The sequence below is a fragment of the Meriones unguiculatus genome, chromosome 15 (assembly GCF_030254825.1).
Source record: "Meriones unguiculatus strain TT.TT164.6M chromosome 15, Bangor_MerUng_6.1, whole genome shotgun sequence".
Taxonomy (NCBI): Eukaryota; Metazoa; Chordata; class Mammalia; order Rodentia; family Muridae; genus Meriones; species Meriones unguiculatus.
Genome location: NC_083362.1, coordinates 70619673 through 70632959, shown reverse-complemented (window position 1 = coordinate 70632959; position 13287 = coordinate 70619673). Strand labels below are relative to the sequence as shown.

General features: G+C 38.3%; 1 protein-coding gene across 17 annotated transcripts in view; it reads left to right on the top strand.

Annotated features, from left to right (window-relative positions):
- Trip12 (thyroid hormone receptor interactor 12) overlaps window positions 1–13287 on the top strand; it is a 131952-nt gene that overhangs the window by 114221 nt on the left and 4444 nt on the right. For all 17 annotated transcript variants that reach the window (XM_021650882.2, XM_021650883.2, XM_021650881.2 and 14 more), the window contains 6 exons: window positions 5241–5355; window positions 5637–5791; window positions 6716–6880; window positions 10320–10484; window positions 12698–12811; window positions 13099–13193. In XM_021650882.2, the coding sequence (XP_021506557.2) occupies window positions 5241–5355; window positions 5637–5791; window positions 6716–6880; window positions 10320–10484; window positions 12698–12811; window positions 13099–13193 (809 nt within the window). The remainder of the gene's footprint in view (window positions 1–5240; window positions 5356–5636; window positions 5792–6715; window positions 6881–10319; window positions 10485–12697; window positions 12812–13098; window positions 13194–13287) is intronic.

Here is a 13287-nt window from a genome sequence, read left to right as displayed (position 1 = left end):
CCTTGAACTTGAGTGTTTTCCTCCTTATCCTCCTAAATTCTGTTATTACAGCCTTTTGGCATTCACAGCTTATTCTTTATTTTAATTATATTATGATTGTGGGCATGTGTGTTTGGGAACATTTACCCATGGCATACATGTGAGGGTCAGAGGATATTTTTGTGGAGTTAGTCCTCTCCTTCCATCATGTAGGGCCTAGGGATTGAATTTAGGTAATCAGGAATGGCAGCAGGTGCTCTTAACAATTGAGCCATGCCGGTGGTTCACAAATGAAATTTTATTGGAACATTGCTCTGCTCATTGCCACTTTCATGCCATAAAGGCAGAATGGAGTGGTTATAGTAGAGTCCCTGAGATCCAATACGTATTGGAAATATTTTTGAAAGGAATATTTTCATAATGCGGCAACAAATGGAAATAAAAGAGTTATTTTTTCAAAGCCATGATAGCAAAAGTCAAGTAATGGGAGAGAATTTTTAACAAAATACATGTAATTATGAGTTTTGGTCAGTTTAATTATATAGTAATTTAAGAGAAAGCATCAAAGGACTCTACCATTGCTTAATGGTACAGTACTGTACACACACACACCTTCTCCAAACTAAGTAAAATCTGTCTTTGCAAACTTCCTGTAGAAGCTGATTCTAAACATCACATGTACATGGTATTTAATGACGACTGAGGGAGGCATGGCATTTACATTTCTGGTATCTCGCAAAAGTTCAATGCCTGCCCAGGTTATATAATGAGGCAGTGCCTCAAAAGCACAATAAAATACAAAATTAAAAAATGAAAACCATTAACAATTGTGATAAAGAAAAACAAGGTTGAGGACCCAAATTACCTCTTTACAGAAAGTCTACAGAAGTCAAGACTGTGTAGGATTGGTGTAACAAAAACAAATGAAGTATTCAGAAACAGACCCTAAGAAAAAAGAATGGCCTTTTCAAGAAATGGTGCTGGGAAAATGAAGTAACCCATTTAAGGGAATAAGCAAAAACATTATGTTGCTTTCTAAAGGTGCAACTATATGTTCTACAAGTAGAGTTAAGGTATTTACTGTGCAAGCCTGACACCCTGAGCATAAATCTGACCTCCACACATGCATTTGAACACACATATTATTCTTTCAAAATGCCAGGGCCATCTTAAGTTACAGATTGGATCTTCATTCACAAACAGTTTTTGTATGGTACCCAAACATACCATTTTTATATATCTTGAAACACTATGCAAAATATTTTCCATCCTTTAACAAGCATTCTTAGCTTTCATACATTAAGAAGGAGGACTAGCTGAGGAGGTGTGGTGCATTCTAGCTCTAGCTCACAGACCTTTGTTGTAGATGGTTCTGTCACCTGTGAGTGAGAATTTTTACTTTTTCCTTTCTGGCCTTTTTTTCTTTTTTTTAAGCTTCTTTTCAGATGGTTTTCATCAGGCAAAAAAAGGGCCGTGTGCCAAAAGATTCAAGTAATGCTTTTCTAGGTAAATACAAAGCTTGGTGATTTTAACTTCACTGACTCTCCACTGCTTTGCCCTTATTTTCTTGTGTGAAAATGTGGATAATAGAAGTACAACCTCAGTTGTAGCTAAGTTCATATGTGTGAAGAGTTAGAACATTGTAAGTACACTAAGTAAGTACACTATAAATTTAGTAGTTTTGTTTACAGTATTACCAGTAGCTATTTAAATATAATTGTAGCCATTACTTTGATTTTTTTTTTTTATTCATTTTTGTAAACATAATCTTACAAAAATTTTTTGTGAAAAGCCCTAAGGACCTGCAGCCACAAGAATAAACATGCAGAGGTATGAAGGTTAGGGGCAACCAACTGCTTTCTTAGTGGGTCTCAGGCCTGCTCCACAGGCATCAGTTCATGCCTTGTAAACCTGGCCAAAAGACCATGGCCTGGAAGGTCATAGGCCCCAAGGGGGAACCTATTATTACTGTTTGGCTAAATAAACATGTTGTTACATGACTTCCTAAATCTTTATGTTTATACCCATCTACCAATGTGCTCTTCTCAATCTCGTCCAGAGTAGCCTTTTTCTGCTGTGGGCCATGACACAGAGACGCATAACTAGTCAAAATGCTCAGTATATGTAACTGGTGAGTGTTCATTCTTGAATGGGACATCTATATCAAACCAACCACAAGGCTCAGGGAACATCAAAGAGGAGGCAGAGGGAATTTAAGAGCTAGATGTGTACTGTGTGGCTGTGATTCAGGTTAGGGTAGAGCTGTCAGATATTCTTACAGGTCAGTTGGAGATTTCCTAAGACAGAGGCACAGAAGGGCATGCCAAGCAATTGATACAGGTGTCACATGAATGAGACATGCAGACAGGGAATTAAGCTTTGCAAAGACAGGAATGCTTCGTGGGAGAGAGTGAGTGACTCTTAAAAAACAATTTTCTAGCAGATTAGGACTTATCCTAAGATATTGTTGGCTTGGTGATAGGTGACAAAAGCTATTCTGAAAGTTTTGGGAGACAGGCAGAGGAGATGGAAAAGGGGGAGGATGGCAATGATTTTAGAAGCTGTTTAGTATTGGTGTGGTGTTTTTTTTTTTGTTGTTGTTGTTTTTTGTTTTTTGTTTTTTTTTTTAAATCTCCCCAATCATAGTTTTTGCTCACAGGATGTGGTACTTAGATTTCATATTTGTAAGCAATAAGAAATCTTACCTGTGGCTGGTGAGATGGCTCAGTGGCACCAAGCCTGATAACCTGAGCTTGATCCTTGGAATTCATGTGATGAAAAGAGAAATGTTTTCACACAAATAGTCCTTTGAAACCTGAATACTTTGGTGTATTTGCATACATGAGCACCTAACAGGCATGATAATTTTAATTAAATGAGACCTCTATGAGTTCAGAATAGCATTCTACCAACTCAGCTTAGGGTTAAGGTTTGAACTGCTATTGCAGAAATCAAGTCTATCATGTTCAGTGAATCTTTCCTGTTAAACTCTGAAAAAGGTTCTGGGATCCAACCTCATTGGGAAAATGTGTTCACTGCATAATGTTGCTAGATGGCTAGCAGACTGAAATATGTAAAACACTTAGAACATTGCCTGGCATATAAAACATGCTGATTTGTGTCAACTTTAAGGTAAAAAGACTATGTTAAGCCAAGTTGTTTTCATTGTTGGTCTTCTTCTGGATTTTGTATTTGTTTGAAACAGTCCCCTAATCTATATTTCTTTTTACTAGAATATCATATTTTCTTCCCTTTAAAAAAATGGAAAAGAAGCCAGACCATCTAGTAGCTGTACATTTAGTACAATGTTTGGACAAGATACTCCTGACCAACCCCAGGAGGAAGTTGTGTTGGCTTTGGTGGGTGTGGCATAGGCTTTCAGTAACACTCTTTAAGCTAAATTCATTTTACTTTTAGAAACAGCTATTTAAGAGAAAGTAATAGACTTTTCTAGGATCTGTACTAATTTTGGGATAATTTTGTGAAAGAAATAGCTCTGGAGCACCACCTCGTGGACAACATGCACTACTGCATGTCTAATCTTTTCTCTCCCTTTTTCTCCAGTGGCTGAAAATGAATGCGGGGGAAAATAAACAAAGTCCCTACCATTGTGAAGGTTTTCTTTAGTTTTGGAAGGTTGACACATCTGTTCTCTTTCTCTCTCTCTTTCTCTCACACACACAAACACATATACCACTACCACCATCACCACCACCATACATGTTACACTTATGGTCAGAAAATATTAACGAAGATGGAACATGTTTGGTAAGGTGACAACATTGTTCTAAGGTGGCTTTTGAGTGGGAAGCAAATCACTGGTGTTAGGAAGAATGGCTCTAGCAGAACAGAGGCAGTGTATTCCAGCTATCACAGGATCAGGGTGACCAGAGCTACTAGTACGTAAGGACAGAGCAGTAGGAGTCAAGGTCAGTGATGCTGGAAGTAGAAACCATACAGATGTTAGGGCCTGATAAGAACATGTGCTGTGAATGAACAAGTAAGTTTTTCTTAGGAAATGTCACTGTTAATACATAGGACATTAGGGACACTAGTGTAAGTTAGTCATTTGGCAAGCTTAGGCAGATCAGATTAAAGGAGAAGGTTGCAGAGAATCATTAGTGTAGGCAGAACTTACTGTGTAGTGACTGGTGTAGATTATGCAGAGTAAGAAGCGCCAAAGGTGGACGACATGATGTCTGTGGGAACACTCATTGTGGTTAAATAATGACACCCATTTTCACATGGACTTCTGTGCAAGGGGTGGGAGCTAATCAGAAAGGACTTTCCAGGTGCTAGCAGGCACTGCTTTGAAAAGTAAGAATTAAATGCGTAGACTGTATCAACTCTATTGATAGAAGGCACTATTTTTTTTAAAAGAATACTAATAATAAAAGTGTCCTTTGTTTATAAGCAAATGGTCACTTGAACAGATTATTGTCACATAATATTGAACTGTGATATAAACTTACTATTGTTGCTTGACTTTAGTTTGGACTGGGAGTGGGAGCTTGCTGGAACATGGAGAATTGCTGAGTGTGTGAACAGTGCTGTAAGCATAATGACAATGTTGCTGACACAGAGCAACTTTGTAAGCTGCACAATCACCTTTGAATATTGAAGTGGCAAAGCCTAGATTGATAAATCAGGAGTTTCTGTCTCCCACCCCAACTCCTGTGAGGTTGTGTGTGTGTGTGTGTGTGTGTGTCACACTGATAAATATCTTGAGGTTCTAGTATAGCCTTGGACTTAAGGGGCCTCTGACTTAATTCCTTTGGTTGCTGACATGAATTCAGATCTTGAATTTTATCTCTTAGACTTCTATTAAATATATGTTAGACTCTATGGGGATTCAAGGCAGTGACAATAATTCCCTGTCTAAACCCTGCAAGTATGTAATGGAATAGTGGTAAAGCCCTAAAGTGTTATAGGAAGAGATGATTGTTGGAGGGAGGCTAGCTCTCCCTTAAAGAGAAAAATAAACACATCCAGGCAGTACCATATTGATCCCTAAAGGAAAAATACATAACCACAGCTGGAATTTTGAGCCGTACAATTGGAATGTAGGGCCCAGAGGGAATGATAAAGGGTGTCTAGTGCCCAGGACTTTAATGGCTGTTTAAGACATATTAGAAAATCATCTCATGCTTCCTGGCAAACACTTGATATTGATATCCATATCACCAAGAGGTTGCCAGGCAAAAACGGCACCACAGTTTCTAAAATTCTGATTGATTCTCCTTTTGTTTATTTTGTCTTAGGTTGGTACAGGTCTTGGGCCAACACTGGAGTTTTATGCACTTGTTTCTCAGGAACTACAGAGAGCTGACTTGGGTCTCTGGAGAGGTGAAGAAGTAACTCTTAGTAATCCAAAAGGTAAGGTGCAGATGTGAGTAGTCAGTCTGTATTACTCGGATGAGGTAAGGGAGTTCTTCTACCCTAGGTAGTCTACTGGGGACCGTGTTCTTTGCCTTTCATGTCTTTACGCCCTATTTTCTCATTTACCCAATGGGAGGGAAGGACTTCTAGATCTGGAGGCTGTCACTCCAGTTTTCTGAATACTAAATTTCCTAATGTTCTTAGTTGCCAGGCTTTGTTTTGATTTGTTTTGTTTTAGAAAATCTCATCTGAAGTTTGGTGACTTGCTCGTTTTACAGGAAGCCAAGAAGGGACCAAGTATATTCAAAACCTCCAGGGCCTGTTTGCACTTCCCTTTGGTAGGACAGCTAAGCCAGCTCATATCGCAAAGGTTAAGATGAAGTTTCGCTTCTTAGGAAAATTAATGGCTAAGGCTATCATGGATTTCAGATTGGTAAGTTTAGGATTGTTTGCTTATCTATAATTTTGTACAGTGTTCTGTGAAAGTACCTTAGTCTCCTGCACTCAATGCTGTGTTCTTGAGCACTGCTGCTCTGTTTTGAATGTGTGCATGAACTGCTTGAGATTTTTGTTTAATGCCAGTTCCGCTTCTGTAGCACACACGTAAGTCTGCCCTTTAGTCTGTGTAGCATTCCTTAAGTAGACAGGACTCAGAGGCAGGCAACATTAGGATCACATTAATTGTATTTTTGACGTTTTTAATTCAGTGGGAAAGTCATGAACATGTAGGTAAACTCAGTGAGTTTCTGTTAGAATGCTATTGTGAAAATAAACTAAGTGATCAATACTTATGGAGGTTTGAATATTTCTGGACTTTTCTTTATTTCCTCTTTTCATATTATCAGTATGGACAAGACATTTTCATCTCTACCCAACAAATTTACATTCTCTTTAAAGAGGTGTGTGCAGTTTATTGGATATTTTAGAAGTTTCATTCATTTTGTTTGGTTTTGTTTTGAGTAAGTTTTTCATTTTACCTTCTCTGACTTCAGAATATTAAACATATAAGTAGAATTATATTGAGTTTAGTTGGTTCAAAATAAAGTAAAATTCTACTGAGGAGCACCTTAGTGTTTCAGAGTCCCTCATGTGAAATACTTAATGGTATTCTTGGTATTCTTTTTTTGTGTTAGTGCTTAACTAGGTTCTTCAGCCTTCTAAAATGTTGGCAGAGATTTGGCCCCCAGTTTGTGTCTCTTGATTTCAAGTAAAGACAGGAACAATTCCTAAATTATTTTTTCTCTTGGAGATTTTTTTTTCTTCTTCTTGGAGATTATTTTACCTTTCCAAATGACCTCTTTTACAAAGTGCCTGTTACAAGCTTGCTGTGAAAAGTATGTTGCATGCTCCCTTTCAGGTGGACCTTCCCCTCGGCCTGCCATTTTATAAATGGATGTTGCGGCAGGAGACTTCCCTGACATCTCATGATTTATTTGACATTGATCCTGTTGTAGCCAGATCAGTATATCATCTAGAAGACATTGTCAGACAGAAGAAAAGACTGGAGCAGGATAAATCCCAGGTAGGTCTGAAAGAGATGTCTAGGGGATCAGATCAGTTCTTTGTTCTAGAATTATGAGGCTTGTTAAGTGGTTTGTATTTGACCCGGTTAATTTTACAGTAATATTTGACTTAATTGATCGATTGATTAATTTTAACTTATTTATTTATTCCTCTTTTGAGACATGGTTTCTTTGTGTAGCCTTGGCTGTCCTGGACCTGTAAGACCAGGCTGGCTTTGCACTCACAGAAATCTGCCTGCCTCTGCCTTCCCAAGTGCTGGGGTTACAGGTGTGCGCTACCGGTGCCCAGCTAGATTTATTTATCCTTATGAGTGTTTTGCCTGAATGTGTGTGTATACAACTTGCATGCAGTACCTTTGGAAGCCAGGAGGGGACATCTGGCCCTTATATTCCAGGCAGTTGCTGGCCTGCCTGCCTCAAGCTGCTAGGAATTGAACCCAGGTCCTCTGAGTAACAAGTACACTTTAAGCACAGAGCCATCTCTTTATCCCAACAATATTTCATTTTAATAGAGAGTTGCTTAGTATGTCTATTCAAATGTGTTAACGTGTGCTAACAGAAGTACCATTTTACAATGAACCCACTGTGATCTTTAATAGCAGCAAATGGATGCCTTGATTTTTCAAAATAAAATATACGGGCTAGAGATGGCTCAGAGGTTAAGAACATTGGCTATTCTTCCAAAGGTCCTGAGTTCAATTCCCAGCAACCACATGGTGGCTTATAATCAATAGTGAAATCTGGTTTCCTCATCTGGTGTGCTGTATAAATAATAAGTAAATAGAATTTAAAAAAATAATAAACTATTAAGGGAAGTTTAAAACCATTTGTTGAAAATTTTAGATGTTAGATGAACAGAAAGGTACTCCTGTCTCTGTGTGTTCCTCCTCTGCCCTACCACAGACTGTGTGCTTGAATTGCAAGTTCATAACACTACACCCAGCTTACACATAGTTTTTACTGGTTGTTGACAGGCTGGGGCTATGCAGCTCAAGTGTTAAGCGCTTAAGCTAGCATGCCTGAAGTGCTAGGCTCAATACCTACAATTGTCAATCACAGAAAGGTTCATGAATGTCTATTCTTTGAGGTTTCTGTTTCATCTTACAGATAATCTTGAGCTCTATCTCATTACCATCCTTTTACATATATACATTACTAGCTCATTTAGGATTAATTTATGACTGTATGGGTATCAGATATCAGAAGAAAAAGGTTATCTTTTCTAAAAAGTAACAAGGTGCAGTAGCTTCTGTGTGTGTAGATTTAACCACCTGCCATCTTTTTCGAGACCAGCAAACTAATAAGATTGTCTATCAAAAGACAGTGTTGCACCTTGATGGGGTGAATTTGTAGAGGCCAGAAGATGATTGATTTATCAGGAAGAGTATTCATTTTCTCTCCCACTCCTACTCACCACCACTCCCCAAGATTCACATACACTAATACTTAAAATTTTAACACACTGTGCATAAATAGTGTCACATATATAGTGGGAAATAAAGGAAAGGACATGAAACTTGGCATTTTTCAAATGCCTCAGATATACCCAGTATTCTGCAGTCCTGTTAGATGTACTTTTGGTGTTTCAACTTTACAGATGAGAAATTAAGGACCAATAGACTGAGCAACCTGTTTTATGTATACAACACAGGAGCATTGCATCAGATCCAGGGTGATCTGGATCATGCCCTTCTGCATGTCACACAAATTTCATAGGTTTATTCATCTCAAATTCTGTGTGCTGTCACTTGATGTTTGCCTCCTTTCCTTCATTCCTGACCCAGTCAACTAAAAAGTATTAAGTGAATCACAGAATCCATATTAGAGAAGTTGACTTACGTCTTAAACAACTTTGAACTAGAATATGGAAGATGCTGACGTTCTGAAATAAGCTTCCTACTCCCCTCCCTCCCTCCCTCCCTTCCTTCTTTCTGTCTTCCTTAGACAATGTCTTATGCCAAAGATTAACTTGAGTTTCTGATCCTCCTGCCTGTAAATCCCAAATGCTGGGACTAAAGGTGTTTGTCACAATGCCAACTGAACTATCTCCCTGGCCCACTGTCCTCTTGTTTTATAAAATACACAAACGGGGCACGTTCTCTAGGCTCAGATTTGACCTGTTTGTTTACAGTTTACCCGTTTGTTTATTGCACCTATCACTTATTGTCTCCTAGGTGAGCATTCCCACCATTGATCTAGACCCAGACCCTTGACCTGGTAGATTAAATTCTCACAAAATAAATGGGAATGTGTTAAAGTTGAGTCTGATGTAGTATATAAGCCAAAGAAACTAGCAATAAATTCTCTTTAAGCATGTCCTGGGAGTACTCTATGTTGCAGATCACTATGTAATCGGGGCTAGAGAATTTGTATCACTTTCACTTGAGACACAGGTAGTTTAGAGACACGTTTTTTGTAGTTTTTAAAAATTTGTGTACAAAATCTCAGGTTTCTTTAGGATATTTTCATATGTTTCCTTGTACTTAATGTGTTTTTTTCTCTTCCCTTCCCCCACTCTGTTTTTAACTTTCTTCCTCCAAGGTAGTGTCCTTTGTGCTTTAATGTTGTATATCTGCAGGTGTTTAAATGCCATTTCTAGATTCTTCATGAAAGCAAACCTCAAGTATTTCCAGTGTTCCTTTCCCTTGACTTTTCTTTCACATCCTCTTCACTTGCTCCTCTGTAGTCCCTGTCTGCTTTCATGAAGTTTGAGAGATTCTTAATGGATCAGCGTTAAAATTAGATGTCTTCATTTTCAGTAGGATTTATGTTTTTGTGTTTACCATTGGTTATTATTGTTTAAAAAAGACAAAACAACAGCATTTTATGTCGACCTTTTAAGGTGTGGGCTTTTAAAAAATACCCTGGGTTTGATGTGACTTGGCTTGGCTTTCTTTGAAGCTCTTTTTTTCTTTCCTGTACAAAGGTGTGCTGTGCTTTGGGACTAGAAGTGAATACCTCCAGGGTGTGCTTTACACTTGAGCCTTGTAGGGGAGGAGAAAAAGTTTATTACTATTACTAGGTAGTACATTGTTTTCATTTACAGTTTTCCACCTGTATTACTTTTGGGTATTGGTTAGATCCATCGATACAGGCCTAGATTTTAGAAGTGTGTTTTTATTTTTGTTAAAGCTTAACAAAAACATCTAAGGACTTTAGTACATGATTTGAGTATGCTTATAGGGTACAGTAACTTCTCAGTGTGGAAAATACCCCAACAGTCTTGTTTTCCTCCATTTTGGATCCTGAGGTATTTAAGATTATTTTCTTTGTGCTTCAAGTGACTTGTTTAATATAGTGAATATGACCAAAAATTTATGGCTAGGAACTAAATGAACCATCAGTTGTTACAGGATCATGTTTTATTTTTATAAATACAATATAATTTCATGAACTTTTGTCTCCCCCTTGCTATCTTTTTCTTTCCCTCCATTAAAGACCAAAGAGAGTCTACAGTATGCATTGGAAACTCTTACAATGAATGGCTGCTCAGTGGAAGATCTGGGATTGGATTTTACACTGCCAGGGTTTCCCAACATTGAACTGAAGAAAGGAGGAAAGGATATACCAGTCACTATCCATAATTTGGAGGAATACCTAAGAGTATGTATTATCTTTTTTTCTCTGGGTCATGGGCTATACGAGTTTGCTGTCCTCTTATGAGAAGAGAGTTAGGTTAGTTGGAACTTGGTCCCTTAGCTTCTGCCTGTGTGGACCTTGGACACCGTTGGGAGCACTCTGGGGCATTTGTAAGCTTCTGTGTGCTTTGTTTAGAACACACAAAGATTTTATGCTAAAACCAAAAAAAAAAACCCTAAAAAAATTACCTTTCTCTACACTTTCAAAATATATACACAAGTCTAAACATATATGAGACCGTGGATAGACAGGTGGACTTTCCCATAACCTTCCTCCAAAACCTGCACCTTGAGTGGGTCAAACACAGCCATTTTTAGGAGGATCCTCAACATTTTGAACTGTCTCTGCTGCTTACCTCAGGGGTGACTTGGAGAACACCTTACATTTTATTCTTTGCTTCACAGTAGATTTCCTTAGCTGCTGTTCACCTGTCAGAGACTCATGATAGAGCAGCATTGTCCCTTAGATTGGTAGGAGCTCTAGGGCTGAACGGTTGCATTTTGTATCACTTCACTCTGTGCAGGAAACATGTTTGTGTCAAAATCTTAACAGTTCTTTTTCCACACCTCATGTAAATCTTACACTGACCCATCTTTAAGCTTGATCAAATACAATGCATTACACCACATTTTTCTCTTTTAAGAAAAGATATCAGTGAAAAAGAGCCATCACTTGTTTGAACTGCTTTTCTGCCTTTGAACTGCATTTCTCCGAGCTGGCTTGGGAGATTGCTTTTAAAACACCAATATAGGTATATATACCTATAGAAATACCCCAAAGTGTATTTACAGTTCTAGACGTTACTTTTGCTAGATGTAGGAGAAAGTATTTCCTGTTGCTCTTAGAAAGTAAATTACATGCTACGTCTTTTCATTTACCAGGGTATAAAAGTTTGCTTGTATTTATCCCTGACAGGGCTAAAAGAACATTGAATTCAAGCTAGAATACTCATTTTGAAACCTTAACTTATTAACTTGTATAGGACTTGCAGCTCTAGTTTCTTTATTATCTTTAAAAAGATAACATTTAAAGATCCTTAGCATCCCAGAAGTTCTGTGACTCATAAGAAATTCCTTTTAATAACTTAATCAAGCTTCTTCCCATATTACCTATTTCTTGTACTGTATTTGGGAAAGCTGCTTTTCCAGCTTACTAATAAATAATGTATTCGCATTCTTTTCTAAAAAAAAAAAATGCTTTATAATTGCTAGTGGTTTCATCTTATCGGAATATTCTCTATACCAATAAATTAACCAGGGCCACTGGTGGCTGAGTGAATTTAGAGCTGCTTTGTCTTATCCTTAACTATTTTCCTGCATGTTTGAGCTCTGTTTCTAAGAGGAAGCATACTGCAGAGAATGGTTGTCGGGACTGTACAGGATTTAGAAGTCAACATTCCACATTAAAAATGTGCACAGTTGCTAATAAATATCTTGAAATGCTAACCTTTCATTTCATTAGCATTTCAACTTTTTGGGACATTGCCTTTGGCTTCTGGTAAGGCAATGTGAGATTCTCTTCTGGAGGGAGGGTTTTCTATGAATGAAGTTTTAAAACCCAATGTAAACATGCATGTGGCAGTTTTAACATTGTCTTACTGACCAATCCCCAACTTAGAAGTTTACCTGACTGGCTTGTTTTATTAATTACACTTTATTCACTTTGAATCCCCCCATAAGCTCCTCCTTCCTCCCCTCCTGATCCCACCCTCCCCCTTCTTCATGCATGCCCCTTCCCAAGTCCTTCTGATCTTAGTCTATCAGATCTCATCAGGAGTGGCTACATTGTCATCTTCTGTGGCCTGGTAAGGCTGCTCTCCCCCTGACTGGCTTTTTGTTGATGTAGTTTTTTTTAATGAGAAAGTCTGGAAATTTAATAACTTTTCTTCTTTTTTTCTCTCTTTGTTTTTTGTTTATTTAGTTGGTTTTTTGGTTTTTCAAGACAGGGTTTTTATGTAGTTCTGGAACTCACACTGTAGACTAGGCTGGCCTCAGACTCACAGAGGTCCCCATGCCTCTGCCTGCTGAGTGTTGGGATTCAAGGTCTGCACCACCATTAACATTTCAATTATAGTTTTAAGAGTGAGTCTAAAAGGTCATTACTAGACCTTCTCTCATATTAAGTAAAAAATAGATTTAGGATCTTGTTGGAGTTTCTAAAATGAATTCTTTTTGCAGTTGGTGATATTCTGGGCACTAAATGAAGGTGTTTGTCGGCAGTTTGACTCATTCAGAGATGGATTTGAATCGGTCTTCCCGCTCAGCCATCTTCAGTACTTCTACCCAGAAGAGGTGAACAGGGCATCTAAATGACAAGGGGGTGGTGTATGTTAGAGGTTGGGGAAGGCTAAGAAAATTTCTGATCAAGAAAGTTATTTAACAAATAAGAGTGTTTTTCTAGAGAGGGGAGGTAGGATTTTTGTGTGAAAGTATAGCAGCAGCATTCTAGCCCAGACTGCTGTGCTGCTCAGTGTAAAGGGGACTTAGTAGGATTGTACTCTGGAAGCCATGCTCTTAGACAGCTACTGTCACCCAAGCATGCAGATATTTCTTACTAATTCTTTACCCTTATTGCAAAGCTGGATCAACTCCTGTGTGGCAGTAAAGCAGACACTTGGGATGCAAAGACACTGATGGAGTGCTGTAGGCCTGATCATGGCTATACTCACGATAGGTAAGTGTGGCGCCGCAGTTCTTCAGTTAATAATTGGGGATTTAGAGGAGAAGGACCAACCAACCAAAGTTTATGGGAATTATTTTTCTAAAAT